This window comes from Mus caroli, chromosome 5, assembly GCF_900094665.2.
Source record: "Mus caroli chromosome 5, CAROLI_EIJ_v1.1, whole genome shotgun sequence".
Lineage (NCBI taxonomy): Eukaryota > Metazoa > Chordata > Mammalia > Rodentia > Muridae > Mus > Mus caroli.
This window is the reverse complement of record NC_034574.1, coordinates 29,231,186-29,248,420: the sequence shown is the minus strand read 5'-3', so window position 1 is coordinate 29,248,420 and position 17,235 is coordinate 29,231,186. Positions and strand designations below refer to the sequence as shown.

Below are 17,235 nucleotides of genomic sequence, written 5' to 3'. Positions count from 1 at the left end.
AAGAAAAAAAACCATGTACTACAAACTGCAAACATTTAAGTCAATTTTTTAAAAGTTAATTTTATCTAGGTATTTTGTTACAGTAATAGAAAACTGGCTAATACACACACACACACACACACACATTACTTTGAACAACAAATTTTTTTGTTTTTGTTTTCATGGTTTTAGAGCTTTATTGTAGAAAGTCAGAGAGAAAGAAGGTAGAAAAGTAGAGGCCAGCCATGGCCACGTGGAGAGAGGGGGTAAGGGAGGGGGAGAAAGAGAGCTAGAGAATAAGAGAGGTAAGAGCTTAAGAGCAAACAATTTTTTAAAAGCTAGGTATGGTGATACAGGTCTTTAAGTGGCTCTGTGTGAGTTTGAGAACAGCTTGGTCTAAATAGAAAGTGCCAGGCCAGGCAAGGCTACATAATAACCCCAAAAAGAAGTGACCGGCTTGGCCTCCTGAGTGGTGGAACTACCAGGCTTCTTGGCACTATGCCCCTTTGTTGAGCTGCTGGTTTTTGTCTGTGATGTTGTCTTGCTGTGTGTTCTGTATATGGTGGGCACTTGAGAAGAGTGTGGGGTCTTGGTGGGGTCTATGATCTCCATCTCTTTTGGCTGAGTATCAGTACTGTTGAGTTCTGTTCATTTGCTAATTTTCTGTCAAGTTGGTCTGTGCATGGAAATTTATTCACCAGCCAGTACTGGAATGGTGTGAAGATGTGTCTCTGTCCTTCCTTGACTGCCTAGGGTACCTTCTGATTGGTTAAAATAAAAAGTCTATGGCCTATAGTAAGGTGGGACTTCTGGACAGACAGAGGAACTCTGGGAAGTAGTCAGGTGTGGGAAGCTTAGCCACTGAGACGCAGAGGAAGTTGGATGTATAAAACTGAGGAGAGGTAACCAGCGATGTGGCAGAACTTAGAATAAATGGGATTACTGAATTACAGGTTAGTGGGAAATAAGCCTAGCTTAAGGCTTAGGATATATATATATATAACATATATATATTAGGTGCAGGTAGAAACCTTGCCCTAAAAAATGAAGGTGAAAGGCCAATAAAATGGCATAGTGGGTAAAGGCATTTGCATCTTAAGCCTAGCCACCTGAGTTTGGTCCCTGCAACTACACAGAGGTAGATGGAGAGAACTGACTCCACAAACATGTCTTCTGACCTTCACCTGCCTGCTGGGGCACATCCCTTTGCCTGAGATAATTATAGAGAAGTAAAACTTAAAAAAATAAAAGTGATTGAGGAAAAGATACTCAGCATTGACCTCTGACCTTCACATGCATGTGTACACACAGGCACCCGTACTCACAGATACACAAACTCAGATTAGCAAGTCTATATAAGCTACACACACACCATACACATAACACACATGTACAAATAAACAGCAGGAAATCTAACATAGCTATGAACATTATTAATAATATGGGATTCTGAAAACACCTTCAGTACCCCATAGGAAGGGAAGAAAAAGACAACAGAAAGAAAAGAAAAAAAAAAAAAGAGAGAAAGAGACAGTCCACTGAGATGGCTCAGTGGGTGAAGTGTTGTATACAGACCTGATGACAGACGTGATGACCTGATTTCATACTTCAGAATCTCACGAGGCAGTGGGAAATAACCAACTCCCGAGAGCTATTCCCCGACCTTTGCACACATGCTGTGCATAATAACAGACAAGCTCTATCAAAATAATTATGTTATTTTGGTCTGTACATATTAATTAATAGATTGGAAAACAAGATTAAAAACACAAAACATGAATCTACAGGAAACTCATTCCAAATATGCTAGAAGTTAAAAGCCAAAGGATGGAAAATATTCTTCGTGCTAGAGCCTACTTCTTTGGGATTCCAGCATAGACTCAAGACCAGCTGAGACACAGCCTCATGAACTAAACTACTGGATTCTTGGACTTTCCATTGGTAGTCAGCCATGGTTGGACTAGCTAGAAATATAATGGCCCGAAAGCCATTATAATAAATTCCCTTATAGATAGATAGATAGATAGATAGATAGATAGATAGATAGATAGAACAGACAGACAGACAGACAGACAGACAGACAGACAGACAGACAGACATTCTATCAGTTCTGTTCCTTTAGAGAACCCTGACTAACACAAACAGGGTCTCAATATGTATCCCTGGCTGGCCTGCACCTCACTATGTAGACCAGGATGGCCTTGAATTCACAGAGATCTACCTGTCTCTGCCTCCTAAGTGCTGGGATTAAAGGTGTGTGCCACCACACCCAAATGTAGGAACTGAAAAAAGAAAAGACATATTACATATTTCTAAATCTGATGACTTGATGAAATGGATAGATAAGTCCTTGAAATATGCGAAGTATCACAACTGTCTTAGCAAAAAGAAATTGTTTTGAAGAGTTATATAACTGTTAAGCATGAAAACAGTGTGTGTGTGTGTGTGTGTGTGTGTGTGCTCTCCAGTCTGCACTTGCACCTCCTGTCTGACCTTCACACGTGCTGAGCTAAGCCTAGCTATGGCCACCACACCCAGCTAAATGAAAAGTTTCTTCTATTTACTTGCACCTTTTTTCTTTACAGTACAAGAACTGAACCTAGGACACGGCTTAGGGCAGCCAGGCACTGCTTCTGAAATATATCTCTAGTGCAATGGAATTTGTAAAACTTTTCAAAAAAAGAAATATTCTGTTGAGGGTTTAACATTGTGGCCCAGCACATCCTTCTAATGCACAATTTGTCCCAGTACCAAACAAAGCAAAACAAAGCTAATTAAGAATGAGAAAGCAGGGCTGGTGAGATGGCTCAGCGGGTAAGAGCACTGACTGTTCTTCTGAAGGTCCTGAGTTCAAATCCCACAATCACATGGTGGCTCACAACCACCTGTAATGAGATCTGATGCCCTCTTCTGGTGCATCTGAAGACATCTTTGGGCCGGAGCGAGTGGGGCCTCCCAGAGAGAGCAGAGGTCCTAAAATTCAATCCCCAACAACCACATGAAGGCTCACAACCATCTGTACAGCTAGGGTGTATTCAAAGAACGAGAAAGCAAGCCCTAAAGTTGAGTCTATTCAAAGCAGGAGTGTACCCCAGGAGAGACAGAGCTGAAACCATTGACCATGGGTGGCCCCTTTGCACTCAGCCCAGTTAACATGAAACTCTTATGGACCCCTGGCTGTTGAGACTGGGACAAAGGAACTGTGTCTCTCTGTAGGTCTTAGTAGGTGATCATCTGGGGTCAGTGCTGCTGCCAGGCTGTGGCCAGACATAGTGTAGGTACATGATTTCTCTGCTGTCCATAGCTCATGACTCTCAGAAGTCACAATGGGGACTACCCAGTGCACATCACCTCCTCCTTCTGCCAGTCGGCCTTCTGCTTGTTTTCCTGCATGAGGTTCTGCCGGGCCAAGATGGCCTCCTCGTGGCTCAGCTTTCCCTGAAGCCGCCGGCACTCGCCTGCAGCCAGCTGCTCCTCTAGGTCCTGTGCCTGCATCTTCTTCTGCCACTTAAGGAATTCAGAGAAGTCCCCAGCCCCATCCACAAGTTTATCAACTCTGGGGAAAGGAGGACAGAGAGACAGCTAAGTCTCCTCCTGTGATCAGGACCACCAGGAGGCTGCCAGCCCTTCTCTCAGGAATGGACTACTTCAAAGAACATTCAGCCATGCCGCTCACCCCCAAAGCACCACCTACCTACGTCCATCTGCCAGTCTCTCCTGTGCACCCACCCACCCACCCACCAGTCACCTCCTTGCCCTCCCTTCATCCAGTTCCCTGTCTGTCTGTCCACTTACCAACCCTGTCAACACTTGCTTATTCATATACTCATCTTTCCAGTCAGCCACCTGAGCTCCCTACCACAGCCCAACTTGTAGACATGAAAGGGTACTCAAGGGTAGAGTCCAAGGAGCAAGAACAAAATAAAACAACAACAGCAAATCTACTTGAGGATTACAATTGGTATCTTGAGGTGGACAGACTAGAGGACAGACCCCTTGGCCTAAGATATTTAACATCCCCTCTAGGTAGAAGGTGACTCAGTGGAAATGAATTAGAAGTAGCATGGTTGTGGCTGGAGAAGAGAAATTGTATACCCTGGTTGGAGATGGGTGTTGTTGAGTGAAACTGTGTGATAAACAGTAGGATTAGGCTGTGTGTTCAATTACTCTGGAAAATTTGGAATTCCTTGTTCTATATAAATGAGGATGGACCAAAGAAAAGCCACCTGCCAGTCTAGAATTGCTGGCTGTGATCTATTCTAGTATAGTGCATGATTCCAAGATTCCATGCAAAGGCCTGGGTGTTAGTGGTGAGACATGGCCGAGGTAGGTGATGGAATGGACTGATGTATTACAGAACAAGAAAAATTCAATACTGTTTCACAATCACAAGAGGCTCGGAGCAAGAAATGACACTGACCCCCTCATGTTACACCTCACTCTAGATGGAGAGCCATTCCTACTTCTGGACCTGGCCTAACAGAAGCCTCAAAGTCCTGGGGGACTTTTATGATAGAACCAGAGAACAGGTTTTCTGGGTGTTTTGTTTTGTTTTGTTTTGTTTGTTTTTTGTTTTGAGACAGGGTTTCTCTGTNTAGCCCCTGGCTGTCCTGGAACTCACTTTGTAGACCAGGCTGGCCTCGAACTCAGAAATCCACCTTCCTCTGCCTCCCAAGTGCTGGGATTAAAGGCGTGTGCCACCACTGCCTGGCCAGAGAATAGTTAGGGTTGGCGCTAATAGGACAACTGTTACATGCAAAATCTTTTGGGTCTCAGACCCTTTTCCTGTAAGGGATTCGTGTTCAAAGATGGGGGCGGGGGTGAACCGTGAAGCTGTCAGATATGGCTGCTTGTCTGACTGCTAGCTGGTCACCCCTAGGTAGCTTTGGATGGGGCAGGCTACTAAGTGCAGAGGGAAGGACAGCTGAGCTGATTCCCCTTGGCCAGCATTGCAATCAACCACATCTACCTCTGAGGTCTCCACAAAATGCAAATGCCAAGATTCGTGTGAGCTCTTGGACAGCTCAGCAGAACTGAGGATCTTGGAGGGTGGTAACACTGGGCAGCATAGCAAGGTGCCTCCCTAAAGTCTCTCCCATAGGCCCTATGCATCTCTCCATTAGTATCAGTCATAGTATCCTTTACAATAAACTAGTAAATGTACATAAATGTGTTCTGTGAGCTGTTCTAGAAAGCTAATCAAACCCCAGGAAGGGACTTGGAACCCTGATTCATACATAACCCAGAGGTGAGGAGGGAGCCAGCTGGGGACTGTACTTTTTACCTTCAGGGAGAGGTCTTAGGGATGCAGCCTCAAACCTAAGAGGGTTTGAGGGTTGGCGCTGTCTCCAAAGGCGACTGAACTGCTGTCCATGTGAAGCTTGCTGACTTGCAGGGAGACATGTTATGAGAGCTTGGGAAAACTAAGGTAGTTTTGCTTGTTGATTTTGAGACAATCTCTTGCTGCAGCCCAAGAGAGCCTAGAAATCTCCATCCTCCTGTCTTAGCCTTCGGTGCGCTAAGGTTAACATGTGGATCACCAGCCAGGCAGGGGTGGTGCATGCCTCTAATCCCTGCACTCAGGAGGCAGAGGCGGGTGGATCGCTGAGTTCAAGACCAATTTGGTCTACAGAGTGAGTTTCAGGACAGCTTGAGTTATACAGAAAGACTCTGTCTCAAACAAACAAACAAACTAAAGCAAGCAAGCAAACAAACAAACAATGGACCACCATGCCACCCTGGCCTTGCTTACATTTTCCTTAGCTTTGTCAGAGCTGCTCCCTCCCTCTTTGCCAAGCAACCTAATGACAGATTTCACTCAAGGCTTTTCTCTTGAGGGCAATATTCTTGAGGGTGGAAGAGAAAGACTTAGATAACTCCACTGCTCCTCACCTCTGCAGCTCCTTCTCCACCTGCCGCTGGTATAAGGCTCCTTCTCGAAGGATGGTGGCTGTGTTCAGCTTGACTGGGAGGTTGTTAGGCTGTGGTGGAAGGGGTGGGTGGATAGTAGGTGGCTCAGTAGCAAGTATCCTGATATCAGCTATCAAGCAAGCCCTTCCAACACGTCCCCCACCTAGGCATTTCTCTCTGCTTCAAGGGTGAAGCTGCCCGTGAGGTCCTGGGTCCTCCACCTCCTGCTCTCAGAGCCTTCTTTGGGCAAGGCAGGTGGGAAGAAGGCCTAAGATGAAGCCTGCAGTATCAGGAGACCCTCTCACCTTATAGAAGGTCAGATTTGGAGTCCTGCGGATGGGGGGTACAAACTGATGCCACAGCTGCTTCTCCACGTCCTGCAAATCAGGCAGAGATAGTCTGGCATCTGGGCCTCCTCAGAACCCCTGGAAAGGTCACTTACTCCTTCCCCAGGTCCCCACTCTAGCTCCCAATGCACATGTGCCTACCCTGTCCCCTCAGGATAGCATTCTGTCTTCTATTGCACTCTAAGCCTTGCTAGGGGTGTTGGACTTCCTAGGCAGGAACTTGCAAAGGAAAGGGTGAGGTAGACCTAGGTACAGCAGTTCCTGGATAGGATGGCTGGCCTCCTCGGGAGTCAGTATCTTTTCCCTCGGTTATCCCTCAGGGCTGAGTTTTTGCTGGCCACATTCTCTTTTCTTGGGCTGAATGACTGCCCTATGCTTCCTGTTGTCCCTTGGTGAGAGTTGGGGAGACTTTAAGTTCCAGTGTGGAAGAATAGTCTTTAAAGGCAGACATCACAACCCCAAGCATGCTGCTGATTGGGGTACAAGGCCCAGGCACTACCCAGATGATAGATCCTGCATGGATTAACACCCCTAAATCGCCCTGCTCCTAAGTGAGTTTCTTTGGAGGACAACTCTTCTTTGTATTGGTCCCTGGTCACCTTTATTTTATTTTTAAGACAGAAACGCACTATGTCAACCAGGCTGGCCTCAAACTTAAAAAGATGTGGGCTGTTCCTGCCTTCCTGGAATTATAGCCGTACACCACTACATCCAGTCTTTCTTGTCTTTCTATAGGGGTTTGAGGAAATGCATCAGTGGGTAGAGGCCCTTGCTGCTGAGCCTAAGGCCAAGTTCAATCCCTAGGACCCATAGGGTAGTAGTGAATCCATTTATGTAAGCTGTTCTCTGCTCTCCACAGGAGTGTTTGTGGCACATGAGGCTCCAAGGTAAGGATGATCCTTCTGTTTCTATGCTAGGATGATGGGCATCTGTCACCCTACCAGGTTTATGTCGTACTGGGGATCAAACCCAAGGCTTCATGAATGCCAGGCAGACACTCTACCAACTGAACTACACCCTCATCCCCAGAAGGATGAATTTTATGGTATGAGAGAAATGCTACCATGGAGAGGCTGGGCATTACCTGTTCTTGTGGCTCCCTCTGCAGCCGGGGCATGGCACACTGTAGCTCTTCCATGTTGGCTTTCAGCAGCAGCTCCTGCCATGACAGCATGCCGTTCTTCCCCTACCAGTCGCAGCCCAGGGTCCTCAGACCACCGTGTGTGGGGGTTTGATGGGAGAATGCCTGTGCTGTCTAAGGTCCCCAACCTCCTCCCTTTCCCGTACTCTTAACAGCCCGATGGAGGTCTGTGGGGAGGCAGGGGTCCCACGTGGCCACCTCAGCTGTCCGGCGGTTGTATGTCTTGATGACCTGCAGAAGCTTCTGCTCCTTGGGGTCCTTATAGGTGCTCTGAGGGACCTGGGGAAGTGGCAGAGGGTGAGTCTGTGCTTAGTGACCATAGTAGAGAGGGTCAGACCAGCAGCAGGCATGGGGGCTAGAGTTAAGTTTGGGATGGAGTGGACAGAGAGAGCTGTAAGGCCAGGGCACTGAGGGCATGCTTTAGAATGGAGATAGCTAGGTTAGTCAAGGGGGAGGGGGAAGCAGCCAGCTCTTAGAATGGAAAGGGTAAACAGAAGGTCTGAGAGTGTCATACATGATTTTTAAAAAAGTAAGCTGCCTGTGAAGGGAGCTTAAGACTTTGGTCCTCTCAGAGGAGATTCTCAATGTCCCTATAGTAGCAGTGCCCATCACGGACAGGCGAGGGGGCTATCCTGGTCACCCTTGAGCCCGAGATTCCTGAACCTGTCCTCCTAGTCCTTGCCTTCTTTCTTCTCTGCATGTTTTACAGATACAGTCAACTCAACTCCTACAAACCTAAAGCCCTCATATTCCTCCAACTGTCCTGTCACCAGGCTCAATGATCCTCACTGGAGACCCTGGTGCTGTTTTTTTGTTGCCCACACTAAGACCTCTTCCTCTGTGGCTGTGTTCCTCACACCCATAGCCATCTTCAGTCTTGCCCACCTGTCTACCTGCTTCAAAATGTTGTACAAAGGGCCTGCTTTCTTGGCTTCTTTCTTTTTGACAGCCAGGAGGAGTTGTGTGGGTTCCAGCCAACCTGATTGTGTGTCTGGGTCCCTGCTCCTCACAGTTGGCATGTGAGACGGGTCATCTCTTGCTTCCTTTCCTTCCTCGCTGCATTGTGACCTCTCCTGGCTGCCCTCCAACTTGGAGCATGGAAGGCCTGGGGCTAGTGCATATTCTTGGCTCATATTCAGGAGGGGAAAGGGAGTCCTGGCCATAGGTCAGAGTATGGAGGGTGTTGGGTATAGGCTTAGCAAATACAGAAGTGAAAAGCTATGTCATAGTGAGGGGACAAGAAGAACTGTCCCTCAGCCAAGCAGAACAGAGAGAAAGGCAGCTGGCAGGACTGGTTCTTGAGGAATTGGCAGTAGAAACATCAGAGACCCTGCAGATGGGGTAACTGTGGAATTGCTTAGCAACAAAGCCCCGGTGACCTATCTACTCATCTATCCATCTGATTACTCATCATCTGTCCACTACCCATATAGCCATTTATTCATCTCTCCACTCATCCATCTCTCCATCCCACAAGTATTTACTGAACATCCTCTCTAAGCCATGACTTCCCCACCTGTGTTGGGTATGTGGTACAAATAAAGAGGATGCAGAGCCAGACGATGAGCAGACCCACACACCGTAAACAGTTGTGGAAGCTATGGGGAAAAGATGGGTCAAGAAGAAGAAAACTGAGCGGGGACCCAGCAGAGCTGAGGCCTCATGAAAAACTTGTAGAATGAGAGATGTTCAGTGAGACTTGAAAGAGAGAAGAGCCCTCCAGTGCCAGCCCTCATGCCCCTCTAGTCCTCCATCCTATGAGGACCAGACTGACCTAGGATGTCAGTGCTTGTGAGAATCCACAGCCTAATCAGGACTTGGCACCAAGGAAGATGATGAGCAGTTCAAGCAGGCATGAGGCCTGAGCTGGACAAATCAGACTTTTCTAAATAGTTCCTATTCCTATATATTCTTTCCTGCCCTGGACAATGGACAGTGCAGATACAAGACCTGGATAAATTTCTTTAAAACAAAAATGAGACTAAGTTAGTCTAAAGACGAAATTCACTGTTTGTGTCCAGAATGTGGGCCCTGGCCTCAGCCAACTTCCCTCTGTGTGTGTGCGGGATTCGGGTGGATTGTGGGTTACTGAATGTTCCTCTCTGGTCCAGTACACCATTGACCCTGGAGAAGCCCAGCCACCCAGTGACTTTCACAGCCTGTTCTCCTAGTCTTTTTTTTTTTTTTTCGAGACAGGGTTTCTCTGTGTAGCCCTGGCTGTCCTGGAACTCACTCTGTAGACCAGACTGGCCTCGAACTCAGAAATCCACCTGCCTCTGCCTCCCAAGTGCTGGGATTAAAGGTGTGTGCTACCACCGCCCGGTTCTGTTCTCCTAATCTTAACATCCCAGTGATGCAGGAAGAAATGCCCAACTCACAGGTCTCGGCTTGTCCATAGTGGGGACAGGCTCAGGCATTGTAATGGCGCGGGGCCTTGGGACAGTCAGGTTGAATTCCTTGGGCACTGTGACTTTGGCCTTGGTCTTCAAGACAGGAATTTGATCGGTTGGTACTCCCTCCAGTTGTTTGATCAGCTTCTGGATCTCTGGCTGCCATCTGGAAGGGAAAAGTGGAGAAGGCTAGAGAGTCACATCCCAAGCAGGTCACCAAGGAGCTGGCCCCTGGAATCTGAAGGACCACAAGTGCTTGGTTGTCCTTCAGGGTGAGGTGATAATGGACAGGTGACTTTTCCACTGACTAGCTTGTGGGTGCAGTCCGACCACACCTCAGTACCTCCATTAAGTCTCCCTTTACAAAGGTGTGGAAACTGAGGCCCATGGGACAACGAGCTGGGCGGCTAAAACACCCCCACTGCAGGGATGCCAGAATCTCAGAGAGAGAGTAGGAACTGGGGTGTGGAGCAAATCCGGGCAGTGCGTATGATGAAGGGAGCTGGAAGCAGGGGAAAGCGTCTGGGAGGGGACAGGGATGTCCAGGAGCTACACTGTTGATGGCAGGGGGAGGGGACTATGTGTGCTGGGTGGACTGAGGGTCACATGCTGCTAACGGACAGCCAACTGTCCTTGGGTCCTCTGGAGCAGAAATCTCAGAAGGATCTTGGTAAGTGGTCCAGAGGTCGATGAACCCTCTTTCCCTCTTGAGTGGATCCAGCCCATCATTGTTAGCCTGTTCAATGTTTCCTCCTGTGGGGCTCATCACGGGTGGATGCATGACTTGAAATACTTTCTGGGGCTACTTCCTGGAGAGCACAGGTGTAAGAGCCAGCGCTGTGCCCCAAGCCGGACAGGTTCCTGAAGCTGGCAGGATGGATGTGGGGGTGGCACACAGCGAAGTAAACCCCAACACTCTAGTGATGAACAGTTGGGGCATCTGGCTGGCCTACATCATCTCGGTAGGACTGCTGCATGTGGTTCTCCTCAGCATCCCTTTCTTCAGCATTCCTGTTGTCTGGACCCTGACTAACGTCATCCATAACTTGGCAATGTATATCTTCCTACATACAGTCAAAGGGACGCCCTTTGAGACCCCTGACCAAGGAAAGGGTCAGCTTTTGACACATTGGGAGCAGATGGACTATGGACTACAGTTTACCTCCTCACGAAAGTTCCTCAGCATCTCTACTATTGTACTCTACCTCCTGGCCAGCTTCTACACCAAGTGTGATGCTGCTCACTTCCTCATCAACACTGCCTCGCTGCTCAGCGTGCTGCTGCCTAAGCTACCCCAGTTCCATGGGGTTCCTCTCTTTGGAATCAACAAATACTAAAAGATGGGTTGCTAGTTCTGCAGGTATTGAGGGAAGGCACTGGAACTAATATATAATGTTTTCCCTTCTCCACACTATCTTCTGTATCTTGGAAGCCTGGGAGATAAGATAAACTCCAAGAAGGAAGAAACTGGAAAATAGGGTTCCTGGGTCCAGTCTTCATAGGGTGAAGATTCTCTGAATCAGGAAAGGTGGATGAGGTTAAGGGCACTACCACTCGCTCTCCTCTATCCAGCAAGAAGCCATCAATGTTTGGTCAGCTTTTCTGGTGATTATGTTTTTCCATATCTTTGAAACCTACCAACTTCAAGTTCTGTTTTGCTGTATATTTTTCTTAAAATAAAGTCTTTCAGTTATGGCTGGAAAAAAAAAAAAAAAGAAATACTTGCTGGCTCATCCCCAGAACAAGGACAACCCAGCGAGAATGAGGCTGCTATGAGGGCTACCAACAAGGGGCTCTCCTAAGGCCATGGCTGGACCAGGCCTCCTACTTTAGGGTAGGTATGGGAACTCAGCGGTAGGCTTAGAATGGGGCTGGTCCCAGAGAAGGCGGGTAAGTGTGGAACCTTGTGTAAGAGGACCTGTGATAAGTGTGGAACTAGCACACAGCTGTCCCCCCCCCCTTTTGGAGTTTGTCCTAACTGCTGCAGTCATCAGTTGGGACAGACGACTCTCCTTTGGTGAAGAATTAGCTCCGAGGACTTCCCCTATGGGGCCACAGCCTCTTAAGCACAGCTAGTACATAAACAGTCTACTTGGGTCCAGCCTATCTCTCTGCCTGTCCCCAGGAAGACATGATGATGTTCCTCCCCTTGTTCTCTCAGAAGACAGTGATCTGGGAGATCCCCATGTCATCTTGCTGTCCCTGCCACAGCCTGTGGTAGGTAGATTCCATTTCTGACCTCTCACCCTAACCTGGGACATGATCTAGACTCTCACAGAGCTTCCGTGAGCAGGAAAGGAATGAGGAGACACACCCCGCCATGCTCTGAGGCACCTGGAATGGATGATTTTCGGAGACCCAAAAGCCACAGCTGACCCCACAGCTGACCCACCGCTGACCCACCTCATCAGAGGGTCAATCCAGTTCTCCATCACATGGGCTGTCTCGTAGATGAGGCTCCACTCGTCTTTGATCCATGAGCTCAGGTTCAAGGGGTTAAAGAAGAATCTGAGGAACTGAGGCGGGGAAACCCTTAGCAGCTCCACGGTAGCTTTACCACCACCCACTGCTGCTCCAGCCTCTCCTAGGAGCCAGAACAGACTTGATACTGTTGTCATGCCTACTGCAGATGGACGTTCATCCAGCTTCTAGGCCTGGAAGGCCCCTTGCTCACTCCTGCACTGTATGTTGCAAAGAGACATGGAGGGCTGCCTGCCACCCACCCTGCCCCATTACAGGGGAATCTATAATTCTAGGAGTGCTATTTCCTGTGCCCCATAATCCTGCAACTATAGCATTGCCGGAGGAGGGTGGGGAAAGCCCTCAGAGCTGGGAAGGTAGGTTTTCACTCAATCCTTCACAGTGAGTGTCTGATCTCAGTACCAAGATGGAGCCTGCATCCCTAGTCAGGGGCTGCACAGTGAGGCCTATGATGTCCTCAGAGGGCTCAGAGCCAGTCCCTGGAGATTACCAGTGCTACAAGCTTCTGCTGGTGGCTTCCCAGCTTCTGGTCCCCAAATCTAAAGCTTTGGCACTGAAAGGCACAGGGCCGGTGCCTTCCAGCTTTTTAGTGGAGTCAGCTGCTGTAGGGAGCTGGAAGGTGCCTTTACACAGGACAGAGCTGTCAGCTGGTCAGGAAGGGCAAGGGTCCTATGAGGTAGCCCTGCTCTTTGGGACAGTCTCAGGTCTTCAGCCCCTAACTGAGGGATAACGAGACTTGAATCACCTGCAGCTGCTCTTGAACCTGAGAAGCTGTAAACACACCCTAGCCTGGAGGGCCTTGTCCAGTTTAGAGGATTCCTGAAGACTCTTTGATACAGACCTTCCAAAAGCAATCAGAAGGGACAGCCGAAAGCTAGGGTTGCATTTATGCCATTATCTTGTTTGCAAGACCAAGGACCACATGTTTGAGGCCAGGGCAGCTCTGTAGTGATACACAACTTGCTGCTCATGCTTGGAAGCAGGAGATGTATTTGGGGGATGACTTTGGAAGTGCATGACCACCAAGAGGGCGGTGCTGAGCGAGGTTATGACCGTCCCACGCCTTCCAGGGTAAGCACTGTCCTTACCAGCCTCTAGCTTCCTTGTGGCCTGGAACACCATTCTTCACAGAGGCTACTAAGGCCTCCTTCTAGAGCTTTCTACAGCTCCCCACGTGGCAGCCTGCCCACTGTCCTCACTTATCCCTGTGGCCTCTCCCACCTTCTTGTCCCTTGCCCATGGCCAGTGTCCTTTCACCTTTTTAAATCTCTCAGCTGTCAGCCTTGGCCCCTGAAGGTGAAACTGGCCTCTACAGCTGCCCTCTGGGGTTCCCACCTCTTTCAGGCTGGCTCAATCCAATTTGGGCACATCCTTTTTTTTTTTTTTTTTTTTTTTTCCTCTTCCTATTCTCTCATTTCCCCTCTCACGTTCACTTCAGCATCTTAGCAGGGTCAAGGTCACCTTTCTCACTTGGATGTGGTGGGACAGTGCTATTAGAGACCCTGCGAGAGTGGGGAATAGGGCTCCCCGTGGGTCTAAAAAAGCCCTCTGATTTGGGAGGAGGGCTAGGAGATGGTTCTCCTGGAGCATGTACTGCTTTTACAAAAGACCAGAGCTCAGTCCCCAGAACCCCTGTCAAGTGGTTCACAGTGACCTGTAACTCAGTCTTTCTCTTTTTTCATTTTTAACTTTGACACAGTAGGCTAGCCCTTCTCTCTTGGCCTCCCAAGCAGCTGGGATTACAGGCCACAAGGCCTGGCTCCCATGAAGGTTTTGTGGGCTATTACTGGCCTGGGGTCACTATTGTGGGTTGCCCAGGTGATGTCTGTATTCTGATGTTAATTCTGCTTCCTCAAGTGGGGCTGTCCACAAGGAAGGGTAGATCACATACTCAGGTGATCTCATGTGAACCTTCTCCCATTCTAACTGGTCAAACAAGGTTAGAGCCTGTGATTGGGCAGTGGAAGGGAGAGGGGGGACTGGAGGTCTTAGTTGGGGGGTTGCAGAAGGAGAGAGTAGGGAGGAAAAGGAGGTGGAAGCCAATATGGAGCGGAACCACTTGGCCAGAGGAATTGCGGGGGGGGGGGGGGGGGGTAGGGGGGTGGGGGTGTCTCATAGCTGGGGAATAAGTTAGTATAGTGATATATTTGCCCAATCTAGGCATATAGTTTATAATAACTGGGTTGTGTGTGTTTTCACATGGGCGTATTGGGGTAAGAAATTGCTGCAAATGGTCACTGTACATCCTGAGAACAGTATGTGGTCTATACCCCCGAGCATTTGGTGAGTCAGCACTGCGGGACCAGGGTAGGAGGCAGGGTGGAAGTTTGCTCCGTAGTCATTTTGGATTCCAGCACAAGGCAGCAGAGCCTGAGCCAAGTACAATCATGCTGAGTGTGGCACTGGCCAGGGCAGTCCCAAAGCATCTCTCCAAAGATGCCATTGATTTTACTTCTTGGTCATAAACATGAAGTCCTTGCTTAAGATGATTCTGATTGCTTATCTGTCGCAGGGTACTTCTGTCATTCACAAACCAACGAGACAGACTTCCCAGAGACAGGGAACATTGTCCTATACAGAAGGTGTCAGCTGGTATTAAGCAGAGAAAAGGTGAACCCACCAGTTTCTCTAGCTGGAGGATGAAAGATGGGGCTGATTAGACACACGTGCATCTAGCTCTGGTTCTTGTCTCTCCTGGCTGGCAGCCTCAACCAAATCACCGTGGTGGGGACAGCCGGGCTCACCTTGCACATCTTACGAACAGGCTGAGACTTGATGATTCTGCAGAAAAGCTGGAAGCCAAGCTCCTCCAGCTGGAAGATGGCCAGGTAGCAGATCACTGAGGAGAGAGGTGGTGTGAGGAGCACCCAGCTGCCCTGCAGAGGGGCTCTCTGTGACCTTGGGGGAATTCTGCAGCTGCTGAGAGTCTTGCTGGCACCTCATTCTGTCGGGGCACATAAGGACAGGCCCCGCTAGCAACTACACTTCATGCTCAGTGATCATAGACACCGGCCACTTGGGCGGGGCTTTTAGCTTCCACACACAACACACTGCATTTGATCAATTCTCAGAAACCCCAGGATCTCTCTGGGCTAAAGTTATTTCATCTCTAGTTTTGTCGACCTTTATGGGCTGAGTCATTTTGAGACTTTGGGTATGGAGGCTCCTCTGATGAGACTGCTCATTCTACATCTAAGCCAGGCAGTTAGGGTCAGCCCAGCTTGGCATCTGGCACCAGCTACCTGTCTTAGCCTACCTGTATGCTGTAGCCCTTACCTCTCCACCTCCCTGGGACAGCAGCAAGGCCAACAGTAGATCCTAGGACTAGATCCCTCTTTGCCCTATGGGTAGCACTACCACTGACCACAGACACTGTGTTCTGTAAATATGGACAGTGGTCAGGGGTGGCTCTCATATTTAATCTTTCCCTGGATGAGCCAGACTAGCATAGGCTTAATCTCTTCATAGATGACAGGATTAGGGTCATGGATAGACTACAAGAGGTATGTATTTTAACCCAAGCTGCCCTCAGGGGCATTCTCTTTCAGATAAGGGGGCCCAGAGTTTGCATGGGGCAGAAGGATTCATGTCTGCTCCCCACCCAGGTCCCAATTTCCCCATCTGAGAAGTGAGAAAATACACCTAACCTGGGCCATCTATACATGTATGGGCACCTGAGAATCAAGTGAGAGAAAGAGCTAAGGTGGAAGCAGGAGGAGCCGCTTTCTGTGTCCTGAACCCTGCCTGCTTGTTGGCCTCTTTCAAGTCAACCTGTCAAGGGTCTGTGGCTAGCTTCCTCTCGAGTCCCTGTCTGGAATGGGCAGCGGGCCTGGGCCTCATGGACATGTGGATAGTGGATACACGCACCCTCAAAGAGGCTGTAGTCGGACCACAGGCAGGTATGGCCATCCCGTGCATAGAAGGCATCCACCACGATGGTCAGTAACTTGTGGTATTCAAGGCAGCCAGACAGAACCTCCAAAACAAACCCAAACTTCTGTGGGCTCAGAGTCTGAAAAGGAAAGCCAAGAGAGAGCTCTCCAGGGCCAGGAGAAGAAGGACAAAGGTAAGGGACAGATACTCCCGCATGGCTGAACAGAGGCCAGATAGTTCAGCTCTCTAGAGTAGTGGGCGATGACCACAGTGATTGGGAAGGCAGGACCTCCAGGGTGAATGAAGATAATGTGGGTTTTGTGGGACAAAATAAATGTGGAAAGCAATGAGACACAGAAGGACAAGTGTTATGCAAATATTCTCCTATATGAGGATAGGTGAATTCACAGAGACAGAAAGAATGGCAAGCAGGTGGCAGGGGAGGGGGCAGGGAGCCAGGCAGCTGGCATTTTGTGGGGATAGAGTTTCAGGTCGGGAACATTAGAGGTTATGGAAATGGATAGACTCTGGCTGTACAGACCTGTGAGTGTGCTTTGTGTGAAAATAGTTAAAACGGTCAAAAGTTATGCCATGTGCATTTCATCACAACTTAAAAATGAGTTCATATAAAGGCTTTCATATGAAGAAACATTATCCAGAAGAAGGCTGCACAATTAAGGGAAGTCTGCGAGAACTTGTCCTGAATAAAAAGCAGGATGGGAAGTGCTGCTAGTAGGTAGCAGCATGAGTTCTGTTCCCTCAGCCAGCCATAGTGGTTGGTACACACCTTTAACCCCAGCACTTCGGGTGGAGGCAGGCTGACTTCAAGGCCAGGCAGGACTACAAAGGAAGACCTTGTCCTGGGAGTCAGAACCATCGGGGTCCACTCATTGCCCCATTACGCCACCTCTAAGCACTGCTCTGGGAGCAAGACCTTCGCCACAGGAGCCTTTGGGGACAATTCAGACCCAAATGATGAGATGACCCATGTGTGATACATGTTAATTATTATTATTATTATTATTTTTTTTTTTTTTTTGGTTTTTCGAGACAGGGTTTCTCTGTATAGCCCTGGCTGTCCTGGAACTCACTTTGTAGACCAGGCTGGCCTCGA

General features: G+C 48.8%; 1 protein-coding gene and 1 pseudogene across 2 annotated transcripts in view; one reads left to right on the top strand and one right to left on the bottom strand.

Moving 5' to 3' along the window:
• Nucleotides 1-17,235, bottom strand: part of Cfap99 (cilia and flagella associated protein 99) — a 39,718-nt gene that overhangs the window by 10,353 nt on the left and 12,130 nt on the right. The window contains exons 3-11 of one of the 2 annotated variants that reach the window (XM_021163932.2): nucleotides 16,116-16,260; nucleotides 14,993-15,087; nucleotides 12,171-12,283; nucleotides 9,756-9,933; nucleotides 7,576-7,656; nucleotides 7,321-7,395; nucleotides 6,195-6,266; nucleotides 5,872-5,960; nucleotides 3,331-3,535 (exon numbers count right to left, since the gene is read on the bottom strand). In XM_021163932.2, the coding sequence (XP_021019591.1) occupies nucleotides 3,331-3,535; nucleotides 5,872-5,960; nucleotides 6,195-6,266; nucleotides 7,321-7,395; nucleotides 7,576-7,656; nucleotides 9,756-9,933; nucleotides 12,171-12,283; nucleotides 14,993-15,087; nucleotides 16,116-16,260 (1,053 nt within the window). The remainder of the gene's footprint in view (nucleotides 1-3,330; nucleotides 3,536-5,871; nucleotides 5,961-6,194; nucleotides 6,267-7,320; nucleotides 7,396-7,575; nucleotides 7,657-9,755; nucleotides 9,934-12,170; nucleotides 12,284-14,992; nucleotides 15,088-16,115; nucleotides 16,261-17,235) is intronic. The other variant, XM_021163933.2, reaches the window with a different exon arrangement.
• Nucleotides 10,610-11,104, top strand: LOC110295424 (annotated as a pseudogene).